The sequence below is a fragment of the Vicia villosa genome, linkage group LG2, assembly GCF_029867415.1.
Source record: "Vicia villosa cultivar HV-30 ecotype Madison, WI linkage group LG2, Vvil1.0, whole genome shotgun sequence".
Taxonomy (NCBI): domain Eukaryota; kingdom Viridiplantae; phylum Streptophyta; class Magnoliopsida; order Fabales; family Fabaceae; genus Vicia; species Vicia villosa.
This window is the reverse complement of record NC_081181.1, coordinates 199,988,589-200,001,877: the sequence shown is the minus strand read 5'-3', so window position 1 is coordinate 200,001,877 and position 13,289 is coordinate 199,988,589. Positions and strand designations below refer to the sequence as shown.

At 28.8% G+C, this 13,289-nt stretch overlaps 2 protein-coding genes across 2 annotated transcripts; both read left to right on the top strand.

Moving 5' to 3' along the window:
- Window positions 1–1,882: 1,882 nt before the first annotated feature.
- On the top strand, window positions 1,883–3,913 carry LOC131651065 (uncharacterized). The gene is made up of 3 exons (XM_058920743.1): window positions 1,883–2,130; window positions 3,173–3,292; window positions 3,822–3,913. Exons 1-3 carry the CDS (start codon window positions 1,908–1,910, stop codon window positions 3,911–3,913), a joined length of 435 nt encoding a protein of 144 aa, XP_058776726.1. The 5' UTR covers window positions 1,883–1,907.
- A 2,288-nt stretch (window positions 3,914–6,201) lies between these two features.
- LOC131653565 (DNA glycosylase/AP lyase ROS1-like) lies at window positions 6,202–12,915 on the top strand. Its single transcript, XM_058923748.1, has 18 exons — window positions 6,202–6,601; window positions 7,550–8,422; window positions 8,871–8,961; window positions 9,035–9,575; window positions 9,671–9,750; window positions 9,846–9,930; window positions 10,033–10,124; window positions 10,270–10,338; window positions 10,434–10,470; window positions 10,557–10,639; window positions 10,923–11,333; window positions 11,492–11,528; window positions 11,609–11,672; window positions 11,875–11,957; window positions 12,077–12,142; window positions 12,229–12,343; window positions 12,431–12,469; window positions 12,560–12,915. Exons 1-18 carry the CDS (start codon window positions 6,460–6,462, stop codon window positions 12,766–12,768), a joined length of 3,117 nt encoding a protein of 1,038 aa, XP_058779731.1. The 5' UTR covers window positions 6,202–6,459; the 3' UTR covers window positions 12,769–12,915.
- Window positions 12,916–13,289: the final 374 nt, after the last annotated feature.

Genomic DNA, 13,289 nt, shown 5'->3' with positions numbered 1-13,289 from the left:
TATTTTTAATTCCATACTTATGTGTCAAAATCATTGATTCTAATTGGATGATGGTGTCAAGTTGTCTTACACTGACATGTATTTCAATTAATCTCTATTTATTTTATTATATTTTGGCTTTTATTTTTTCAATTTTCTATTTGTCGACCAATTCATCATATTTTGAGCATATATTTTATACAAATATTTTATCTCTAGAAAGTGTTTGTCTTTCCATCCTATTTTTTGATTTATTATCAACTTGTTTATGTTAATATATAAGACATCCTATTTTTTGATTTATTATCAACTTGTTTATGTTAATATATAAATATAAATAAATATTATTGTTAGAGATTGAATTTTAGACCGAATATTTTATATATATTTAACTAAATTAATACATATCGTTGAACTATCCATCCACCTATTTAACACAATTCAAATTTCCATTTTTTATTTTTTAACATGTTTATTTTTATGACTACACATTTTTATTCGACAAAACTATTTTTTCAAATATTTAATGCATGTTACCATTCAAACCAAAGTCATACAATATCAACTATAAGAAGTTTTACATTCAACGTTCAAACACATTAATAAATTTTTCGTCAAAATAAGATTTGAACGCATTATTTCTATAATAATATTGGCCACGTTCAAGATACGTCACACAAATACGTGCTAGCTTATCCGAAATTTTTTACACTTTTAGTAAATAAAGTGAATCTTAAAATAATTTTTTCGTCAAAATAAGATTTGAACGCATTATTTCTAAAATATTATTGGCCACGTTCAAGATACGTCACACAAATATGTGCTAGCTTATCCGAATTTTTTTAACACTTTTAGTAAATAAAGTGAATCTTTAAACAAATTCAAATCACAAAATTAAATAGAAAAACGACACATAATTTACACAGTTTATTTTAAAATCTAATGGTTCAGATTCATTCTTATGTTCTCACGTAAAAATGTCATTCTCATATGATTTTTAAAATAATTATTATTGATTTTTTATTTTATTTTTTAAAGAAAAAATGGAAATGTGAAGTTTTATTTAACTGTAAAAAAAAATCATAAATCAAATATATAATTTTTAAAGATTTATTATGGCTTTTATTTTTTAGTTTTCTATTCTTCAACCAACAGATTGTATTTTGAGTATATATTTTTTACAAATATTGTATTTCTAGAAATTTAATTGACATTTAATTTATGTAATTATCCTAAAAATACATATACACTTGTTTTTATAATTTTATATATTAAGAAAATATTTTATTTTAATTTTTAAAAATAGTTCTTAATAACTAATCGCTCCAACACAGCACCTTGAAAATTTTATTAAATGAATATAATTCATTATATTTTAAAAATAATTTATTTATTAAATCCAAATTATCTCCTCAAACCAAAATTATTTAATTTTTTATTTTAATAATAAAAAAATCTTTTTGTGTCAAATGGCCACGTGGCAAAAATCTCATATTAATTTGATAACAAAATCTGAGATTTATAACAAATTTACAACCTTTTTTTCTTTTCATGATAAAAATTCTCACTTTTTAAAAAGTAATGTATAAAATGTCATAATAATTAATTTTTCATAATTAAGAAAAATGAAAATATTAAAAAAAAGTATTCTATTAAAATATAAGCAATGTATTATAATAATAAAATATCATTTAGAAAATAAAAGAAACATAAAAATTCTTTCTTTTGCCAATAAAAATATGGAATAAAAAAACTTAAAATATATTATAAAAAATATTTAACATATTTGTCCGTTGAACGGTAACATTTTCAATCTCAATCTATATTCACTTCATTTTCCGTTCATTATTTTTCTATATAAACGTAGATAATCGTGCTGTTAATCATACTCAAATCACTAGATCTAAGAGTGCACCTAAAGTAACTTGATGGAGTACTATGATGCTGAGCAAAAACGTTGGGTACCTTATACTCCTCCTTCAGAGGTTCCTATCGTGGTGCAACAAAGCATTGCCAATGTTTCTCCTGAAAAATGTGAACTTAAGAGTAAACATAAAGTTGGAGAAGGCACTTCATTTGTTGAACTTCCATATTCCAACTCATTAACTAGAGGTGGAAGAGCCAATAATCAACATCTTCCATCTAATCATGGTAATGAACACTAAATTCTATTTTCACATGTTCCATCTAATCTTGTGAATATATTTTACATGATTTGCATAATAACACATGAATATTTGTTATTTATTTGTTGTTGTTAGGGTGTAACTAGTCGATTCCGTTTATTAAGAAAAAATTAAATCAATAAAAGAAATAACGGATTGATTTGGTTTGATTTTTGTAATTTTTTATCTAAAATCCGAACGAAGTCAATTTTTTTTAAATAAATAAATTTAATTAATTGATGCGCATAAATAACGTACATTAGATCAGATCACACATCGTAATTGTGTCATTATGTTTATCTTCTTAATTATCCATGTGATCTGATGTAGCTTGATCTTCGTTTTCAAAGCTAGACCATTAAGTTCAACCGTAGTAGATCTTGATCTTTTAAAGTCGGATCAAACCAAAATTGATTCAACTAGCTTTTTACAAAAGAATTCAATCTGTTCAAATAGTGATTAAACTAAGATCTAGAGATCTCACCAATTTGATCTTTAATCTGATTTTAAATATTGAATTGATTGTTTAAATAAAAAATTATCGATCTCTAAAATAATTAAGACTATATTTTAATTGATCTATATTGATAGTTTACATTAGTTCACATATCATAATTGTGTCACTTTGTTTATCTTGTTAATGATAAATATGATAAGACATGCCTGGATTGGATCGCTGTTGTTAGAACTAGTCATCAAGTTCAACTATAGTTGTTCTAAGTCTTTTAGAGTCGAATCAAACCAAAGCAAAGTTGCTTTAACTATTTTTTTGTGTGAATATTTTTAAAACTTATGTTATTTATTTATTTATTTATTAATTATCTGATTCAATTGATTAAACTATAATTTTGATATCTCGCTAATTTTATGTTCAATACGAATTTTAAAATTATGAATTAAATACATGAATAAAAAAATTATATACTAGCATCGAAGCTCTAAAATAATTAGGATTTAAGTTTTTTTTCTTCAATTTTTCATTCTACTATCATGAGTATTTTTCTAACCATTTAATTGTTTATTTTTAGTTTTATTTGGAGCGAGTACCCCAAAATCAAGTAAGACACTACCAACTCATACCGGAGAATCAAGTAAGACACTACCAACTCATACCGGAGAATCAAGTAAGAAACTACCAACTCATACAGGTTAGTAAATAGTAAGACATATTTTTATTTATTTATTTATTTATTAGGTGATTATTATTATTATTATTATTATTATTATTATTATTATTATTATTATTATTATTATTATTATTATTATTATTATTATTATTATTATTATTATTATTATTATTATTATTATTGTGTCACTTTGTTTATCTTCTTAATGATAAATATGATAAGACATGACTATAGTCATCAAATTCAATTATAGTTGTTCTAAGTCTTTTAGAGTCAAATCAAACAAAAGCAAAGTTGCTTTAGCTGTTTTTTAAAAGTATTTTTAAAACTTATGTTTTTTTTTTATTTATTAATTATCTGATTCAATTGATTAAACCAGATATATCACTAATTTTATGTTTAATACGAATTTTAAAATTATGAATTAAATACATGAATAAAAAAATTATACACTAGCATCGAAGCTCTAAAATAATTAGAATTTAAGTTTTATTTAATTTTTCATTCGACTATCATGAGTATTTTTCTAACCATTTAATTGTTTTTTTAGTTTTATTTGGAGCGAGTACCGCAAAATCAAGTAAGACACTACCAACTCATACCGGAGAATCAAGTAAGAAATTACCAACACATCCAGGTTAGTAAGACATGTTTTTATTTATTTATTTACTTATTTATTATGTGACTTTATTATTATTATTATTTATTTATTTATAATGTGAATTCATTATTATTATTATTATTGTTATTATTTGTTATTCATTATTTATAATATGAATTTATTATTATTATTGAAATATTCTTCTTTAAGTCTACCTTCTTTTTGAGTTTATTTTTTATTAAATAAATTTTTGAAATATGTTTTGCATTTGTCTCTTATATTCTTTCTTTTTTTTTTTATCATAATTTTTCATTCTTCATCTTTAACACACTTTACTTTATCTACATCTCATGTGTTTTTTTTTACTCTTCCCTTCACAATCCTATATATCAATTTTATCCCTCATGATTGATAAGAATTTGCATAATCCGTCAAGAATTTGAGTTCCTACTTTGCTCATCACCTTCTTGATCTACAAGATTTAAGACTATCTCCTACCATTTTTATATTCCGCTCCTTTACAATAATAATTATCACCCATTTATGACCTATAATTTATTTTAATTTATTTTTTAAAATTTAAATATCTAATTGTCGAGGTCGGCTAAAATATTGCACCGTCGAGCACGTCGAAGGTGCAAATAGAGTCGCCACTAAATTTTATTTATTCCAAAAGAGAAAAGGGAAAATATGATAAAACCCATGAGAGAAAATGTTAAGATGGTCTTCGCAACCAAATTTGGATTCGAGAGTGGTTATGCAAGAGAAAAGTATTAGCTCACATTTGTCGTACTTGACAGGACTCATTTAGTTATCTTTGTGTTTGTATGTTAGTGTGTTTGTTTGCGTTCTTCTAATTATTACGAGAAAAGAGAAAAGAAAGGGAGTTTTAATTTTTTTATTATTGTGCTCGCCAAGACATCGCGTCTTGTGCCTACATTTCTTCAATGAAGAATCAGAGCTATTGTAGTTCGAAAGAACTACGAATTTGTTGGTTGATTTTATTTGTGGGTCTAATCACACTTGGGTGGAAAAGACTTTGAAATGGGGTTCACACTTGGGTAGAATTTGCACTTGGGCGATGAAAGCTTCGTGCTTGGCAAAAAAAGAAGTGAAGAGTTTGAATTGATTTTATTGAGTATGAGTGTTGAACACTTGAGTCCTAACAGCCCACGTATTCAACACTTAGGAAAAGATTAGAACATAACTTCCATCTTGTCCATTTAACTCTTTTATTGAAAAGAAGTGAGACAAGTTTAGTTTGATTTTATTGAGTATGAGTGTTGAACACTTGAGTTCTAACAACCCATATATTCAACACCTAGGAAAAGAATAGAACTGAAATTCCATCTTTCCCATTTAACTCTTTTATTGAAAAGAAATGAGACGAGTTTAGTTTTGACGCATTATAGACGGGTGAGCATCAGATACTCGTGAGAAAGATATGAACTGAACTTCCCACTTTTTCATTTTGTTGTTCATGAGTCAAACCATTCTCGATTTATTTAAAAGTATTTTGATCGAATTGTAACTATTTGAATGACCAAGTCAAGGGACTCGTATTCAATTAATTAAAGAGGATGTGAGAACTGAACTTCCTATCCCTCTATACAATCCTATTTGATTAAAAGATTTTTGAAAAAAAAATTGACGTTGGATCGAGAAATTATTGAATGAAAATTGTTTTATTTTAGATTTTTGAGATCTATTCTAAGCATAAAACTTGTTTTTATGTTTTTGAATTTATTATGATAAAAAAAATTTTTTTTGAGATCTATTCTAAGCATAAGACTTGTTTTTATGTTTTTGAATTTATTATGATATATTTGAGAATTATTTAAAAGAAAGAAATATTTTTCATTTTTGAAATTGTGATTTTAAAAAGAAAAGAAAAAACAAATGAAAATTGGTGTGTGCATAGTGCAAGGCGCTGAGCTTAGTGGTTAGGCCCAAAGGTAAATGCAGTTAGATAGCTGCTGGTTTAAAATAAAATCGAGTTGGGTTTGAACCAGATCAGACCAACAAAAACCCTAAAAGAGAAAACACAAACCCGATAACTTAGTATAATCCCATTGATGGTAATCTTTGATTTGTCGATATTAATTGGTGAACTATTGAGAATTTTTCTTAATTAGTTTGGTGTTTGTTGGAAGCAGCATAGCAAAATTAAGGACACTAATATTTAATTTAATAGATGACCGAAAATATCATTAGGTTTTGGGCCTGAGGATCCATGGTTTTTTTTATAAAAATATTATTTTTTAAAATTTAGGTTTTATTAAAAAAATTGATTTAAAAAAGAAAAGAGTATACCGTTTTAGAAAGCATAACAAACCCTGCGTCACAAGCAAAACCCTTGTTTCTCACTGAGTGCCGTCACTTCACAGTTCACACCTCTGAGTTCTTGAACTTCTACACTTTTCATCACAATCGATAATCGTTTGATGATAGATACACTCTTATCATCACTGTCATTGATCATCATATCAAGATCCCTTCCAACGCCTCACGATTACACTGGTTTCTTTAAATTCCGTTAAATTCACTTCATAGAATTGAAACTAATTTCAAAACAACATTGACGGCAATGGCAATCTCTCAGTTTCCGAGCCGTGTCGATTCTGAATCAGAAGATAAAGTCTCTTCTTCTGCTGCTGGACAGAATGTAATTGGTGGCGATGATGGCTTGTTCAACCTTGCAGACGAAGTGTTCGACCAATGTTCTCAATGTAACTTTGTGTTCTTTATTAAGTTTACAGATTGTTTAAATCAGCCCCTGTGTGTTCTTTATTAAGTTTAGAGATTGTTTAAATCAGCCCCTGTGTGTTCTTTATTAAATTTAGAGATTTGAATCTTGGGACCGGAACGATTGCACTTTAGGATTTTTGGCACTGGTTAACTACGTGTTCAGGTTTTTCTTTAACAGTTGGACTGTGAATTCTGTTTCTGCTGATGTTTTGGATTTCAAAATTTGCTTGGGTTAACAATTGGTTTATTTTTGGCTGAGTTTTGAGTCTTCAATGATGATAAACGCATCACTAACTGCATGTATTTGGGTAAACAACATAGATGATGCATTCTCATTATCAATATATGTCTACATTGATGATTTTATTTTCATTCTATTCATTATGATCTATGCTTAAAATAATTAGTTAGATGATATATACTCATGATTGTAATGTTGGTGTGTTTAGCTATAATTGATCTGAGTGTTGTATGCTTAAAACATCATTGGCTGGAGTCTGTTATTTGCATCACTTGATGATTGAAGGACCTTGTTGATGCAATTACTTGTGTTCTCATATTGTTGTTACTATTCTATCAAAGATATTGTGATAGAAGTTGTTGTCAGACACATCATTGCTTCTTTTATGCATCATGGTGTCAATATTTTTGTTATTATTTTTAGAGCATTACAAATGAGGTATTTCGAAACGGGTATTGTATCCCCTGCCTTGTTGTTGTTGGGGCATCACAGACATAGTATTCGACATTGCGAAGTGAGAAGTGAGAACTAATCAAAGCTTACCATGACTTAGTAACACTCGTCTATAAGTTGTTATAGAAACAATTTTAAATGACTTTAGTCTCTGTAACTTTGTAATGTTCATAAATGTTATTTTTGGAATGTATTGGCTTATAATTAAAGTATTTAACTTTCTATGACTATACAGGTGAAAATAGTGAATTATATCCACCACTGTCTTCAGCAACAAAGAATAATAGCCAAAAGGATATTAATGATGAGCAGCAAAAACAAAATAAAAGAAAGATATATCGGCCCAAGGTGGTCTCTGAAGATCCCAAGAGAACAAAGAAATCTCATCCTCAAAGCAGTGCCACTCCAAAACCTTCAACTCCGAAGCCGAGAAAATCTTATGTCAAAAAAACTCCCAAGTGTCGGCGACCATTATTTGATGATGGTGGAGATTTCGTCTCTCTTCCATTTTTGGAAAATTTCAATGATTCACCCGTTGATCATGGTGGATTTGGGAATTCTACTATCACTAATGAATCTGCCGTTGAATATAACTCGCTGCAGAGTTATCAGAAGATAAATTCATTGTCATGTTTATCTCTAGTTGAGAGCAGAAGAGTTGGAGGAAATTTTCCACTGATGTGTAAGCGGAAAAGAGTTAGAAGACAAAGAATGTGTTTGGTAAAAGTCTTAACCCCTTTTGCAAAGGGGAAAAGATCAAGTCTTTCTAAGAAAAAGAGAAAATGTTTTGAAAATTTACACATAGAAGGAAGTTCTATATCGAGCAGACAAATGAGGCTTATACTAAATGAACTGAACTCTTTGAAGAAAAAAGATCATCAAAAGATAAATACCCTAAAACAATCAGGGGAGTTAGTTATCTATAAACAACAATCTCCAAGAGTTGATGTATTGTTTGATGATGATACATTACGAGTATGGAATTTGCTCCTTGCTGAAAGAGGACACGAAGAAAAGGATGAACAAAAACGTATTCAGTGGGAGAAAATAAGAAAGTATTATCAGAATTTGGTTCAATCATTCTTAGATCAGATGCAAGACACCCAAGGCATGTTTTCGTTTCAGTTGATTTCATATTCTATTTTTTACATGTTTGAATTTTTTTTATAAAAATGTAAAATATGTCTTTTAATCTTCGAATCGATAATGAGTTGATGACTTAGTTTCTATAAGTGAATTAGATTAGATTTAGTTTTTGTTTGAATTAAAAGAAAAGAATATATTTTTCTAGGATGTTATATGAGTAGAGGAATTCGAGGAAACACACAATTTTACTGTTTGACATATAATAATGAGTAATCAAATGTTTTTTTGTTGTTGTAATAAATGGTGCTAATATGCTCTCATTAAATGCTAATTTGAGTTCTTTAATAAACAAATTAATTTTTTGTAGCATATTGAATTATTAGATGTAAATCAATTGCAAATCATGAATTGGTTGTTTAGTATTAAGTTATTTTGTCATTGGTTAAAAGACACATTCATAAACTTTGCAGGTGATAGAAGATTCTTACCGTGGAAAGGTTCAATTTTGGATTCTGTGGTTGGAGTTTTTTTAACTCAAAACGTGTCTGACTATTTGTCAAGGTAAAGTTAAATAGAAAATTTATTTATCTATTTTTTCTGTGTTGAATATTAATACTAACTATTGTTTCTATAGCTCTGCATTCATGTCACTTGCTGCTCATTTCCCTATCAAATCAGTTAGCTGTGAAAAAGATAACAATATGGTTTTGTTGGATCCTAAGTTTGATATAGAGATGAAAGATGGAAAAGGTGAAGAAATGGAAGTTGAGAAAGTCAATGAATATCTCAAAGTTGATGATAGGGGAACTGAATGCAATTCTGCCAATGAATATCCCAAAGTTGATAACAGAGGAGCTGAATACAATTCCACCAATGAATATCCCAGTGTTGATAACAGGGGAACTGAATACAATTCCGCCAATGACTATCCCAAAGTTGGTAAGAAACAAACCCCAACTACAAAAAAGACCAAGAACCAAGAGGAAAAAGAGATGCTATTGGAAAAGAAACGACAATATTGGGATACACTAAGAAAATACCACAGTGATAAGCCTCGGCACGATGATCACATGGATTTTGTTGATTGGAAAGCAGTAAAAGACGCAAAAGCTGGCGAAGTTGCAAAAGCTATTGAAATTCGTGGTCAACATAGAATTATTGCTGGCAGAGTAGTGGTACAAAAATATTAGTACTAGTATATTTGTAGTATCTTTTGAAATATTATGAAGGCAATGATTGAAGTAACCAGTACATTGTCATATATTTGTAGGAGTTATTGAAACAGTTATATTCCACCACTGGAAACATGGATCTAGAATGGCTGAGATATATTCCACCACTGGATGCAAAGTAAGTCTACACATCATTTCCTTTTGCAAGTTCTTGTATGTATAAAGTGTCTTTATTAGTCATCAACATGAGTATTACATTTTTTTATGTTAAAGGGAATATCTTTTGAGCGTACGTGGATTGGGATTGAAAAGTGTGGAATGCATAAGACTTTTAGCACTTCAACATATTGCTTTTCCGGTAAGAAATTACGAAGACAAATGTTCTTGTTTTAATGAATGAAGCTATTTTTGTTAGATCTGAATAGTTTTTATTTGTAAAAAAATTTGTCAATTTTAATAGGTGGATGTAAACGTTGCAAGAATCGTAGTACGTTTAGGATGGGTTCCTCTGCAACCATTGCCAGAATGGATGCAAATACATGATTTAGAGGAGTAAGTCTTATATTACAAATTATTAATTATTAATTACACTATTTTATTTTAAAACAGATTTCCAAATTTGAACAAAATTCAACCATTAATCTAGCAAAGACTATATATTTCAATTTATTGACTACTATATTTTGTTTTATAACAGATTTCCAGATTCGAATAAAATTCAACAGTATCTTTGGCCAAGACTATGCACTCTTGATCATCGTAAATTGTAAACATCAACCATCTTTTTAATCTTTAATCTATTTGAACTTTGTATTAGATTAATTTTCTTACGCATATCATATGATACGTGGCTTTGTATAGGTATGAATTGCATTATCAGCTGATAACATTTGGAAAGGTAAATGTTAACATTATTCAAAATAATACATTTTTATTTTAATCTTTCTATTAAGAAAATTTAAATCTTATTAAAATATTTTGTAGGTTTTTTGCACAAAGAAACACCCAAATTGCAATGCTTGTCCAATGAAACAGACGTGTTTACATTATCGAAGTTCCCTTGCAAGGTATGTGTTGTATTTATTTATTAAATTTGAAGAATATGTTATGACTTGGTTTGCTGAAAGGAAATCGTTAGCTTTGACAACATATATTATTGTTTTTTAGGAATTTTTGTTGTCTGAATGTAAATTTATTTGTACACTATTCTAAACCTGCCTCAAAAAGTTTGAAGAGACAATTGTACCTTTGCTTTAACAGTTGCAATGTTACCACTAACCCACATATGCATTGTTTCAATTTCTCGCCTAAAATTGGTTTTGGTATAACGATGTGCTGATATATATGCAGCAAAAGACTTGCCTTGCCATTCAATCCATATTCTGATATGCTAAACAACCCTGCACTGACGTCTGTTCCGAATGAAATTAAAGAATGTGAGCCTATAATTGAGATGCCTGCATCACCGGAAGTTGAAACCGTGGAGTTGGCTGATTTTGAAACAAAGGATGACGAGGAGATTTACCCTGATTATAATAACAAAAACAATGAATACATTGAAGATGACATTGAAGATATGGGAATAGTCGACCTCTGTACTCAAGAATCATCATGCTTGCCAAAGACCGTCAATAATTCTTTCGATGGATTTGACCATGACATGAATACATCAACGGCTATAGTTGCTTTACATCCTTATGCTGCAAACACCCCTTTACCAAAAATGAAAGAAGCTAGCCGTCTAAAAACCAAGCGTATAGTGTAAGTTTATCTCTTCCTTGTATCTTTATATTTGGATCTCTTCATATTTTAAAATTATTTGTAGTTGTATTATCTCTATTAAATTAATTAAGTTAATATTTAATTTTGTGTTCATTTTATATGTAGTCTTATATGTTTTTTCTTTCTTTTCTGTTCAGTTATGTTCTCCCGGATGGTCACCCTCTCCTAAGAGAGGTATGTACCAAAATAGTCACGAATTAAGCTATAATTATGCACACATAAAATATATATATTCATGTTTCATTTTTTTACAGCATGGGCATGCTCCTCGTGTACATGACGATCCTTCCCCTTATCTTCTTATGGAATGGCTAAAAGGTACTCTCTTCATCTTTTTATAAGCTTAGCCATTCTGTTACATATATTAAGCAAAATCGGCAATATGATGAATACATCTTGTATCTAACTATTACTAAATTGCTCTATCTATAAAAGTATCCAATATTGAATATTACTTCAAAGAAAATTGTATTTTTAAAGAAAATATTGAGCACAAATGCCTACGTGTATTCTTAAATAGCGGAATTAGAAAGCTCGGGTGATTCAAGTACATCTGACTTGCAAAAGGAAGATAATAGCCAAACAGTTCCTGGAACACTTCTGGTGAGTTATTAAACAATGAAACTTATGTTGCATTCTGAATACCATTTCTTATACAAATTAGAGAGTTATAGATTGAATAAAAATTTATCTAATAGATTGAATAAAAATTTATCTAACAGATACCATGCCGAACTGCAATGAAAGGGTATTTTCCCTTGAACGGAACATACTTTCAAATTAACGAGGTAAATAATTGAAATTAATGCTGGTTGACTCATAAAGTATAGATAATCTCTTGAAAAGTACTTACTATAATTTAATTTTTTTTTAGGTTTTTGCTGACTTCGCTTCAATGATAAAACCGATTAATGTTCCCAGAAGTTTGTTATGGTCTCTAACGAAACAGATAGCTTATTTTGGTACCGGGACATCTGCCATTACAAGAGGTAAATGATTCAAATATGATATCGCGTTTTAGTATTATTTTATTGTTGTACGAATAATAACGACTATTCTATCAAATATCAATGCAGGTATGTCAGCTGAAAAAGTTAGAGAATTCTTCAACGAAGGTAAGAAAATAATATATCAGTTGGTTTTGTATAAATTCCTTACTTGATGGTTAGAATAGAATATGTAATGTCTTCTTATATTTTATATAGGATACATTTGTGTGAGAGCATTTGATACAAAAACCGGAGCTCCAAAACCAATATCATCCCTGCTGCATCTCAACACAACTGCTAGATTTGAAAAAGAAAGAGTTGAAAAAGAGAAAAAGGCAGTTGAAAAAGAGAAAAGTGAGTCGCCAAATGAGTTATTAGCTGCAAATCATGACAGGAATATCATGACCTATGCAAGCATAGTGTAAAATTGTTTTTAATAGTACATTTGGATTATTATTGTTTTTTTTTTTATATCTGTTTAAAGGTGAATAAATGAGACGTCGTTGATTCGAATCCGCGTCTTTGTAATTGTATTTCTTATAGGTGAACAAATGAGATGTCGTTGATTCGAATCCGCGTCTTTGTAATTGTATTTCTTATAGGTGAATAAATGAGATGTCGTTGATTCGAATCCGCGTGTCTGCAATTGTATTTCTTATGGGTGAATAAATGAGATGTCGTTGATTCGAATCCGTGTTGTATGTACCTGAGCAGTTATCTTAATGTATAAGAATAATTATTATCCAATTTTTATTTGTCAAATTTTAATAACTTTCATTCTCTTATAGAACAAATATAAACTTGGTTCATGTTTGTTACAGTTTATTTTGCTATTCAAATTTGTTTTTTTCCCTTTGAGATGAGATGGAGAATAATGTCATCATAATATTTATTTTTGTAACTAGTCTGAATTTGCCTTGTTAGTAATTTTTTTCCTGGTTTGTTT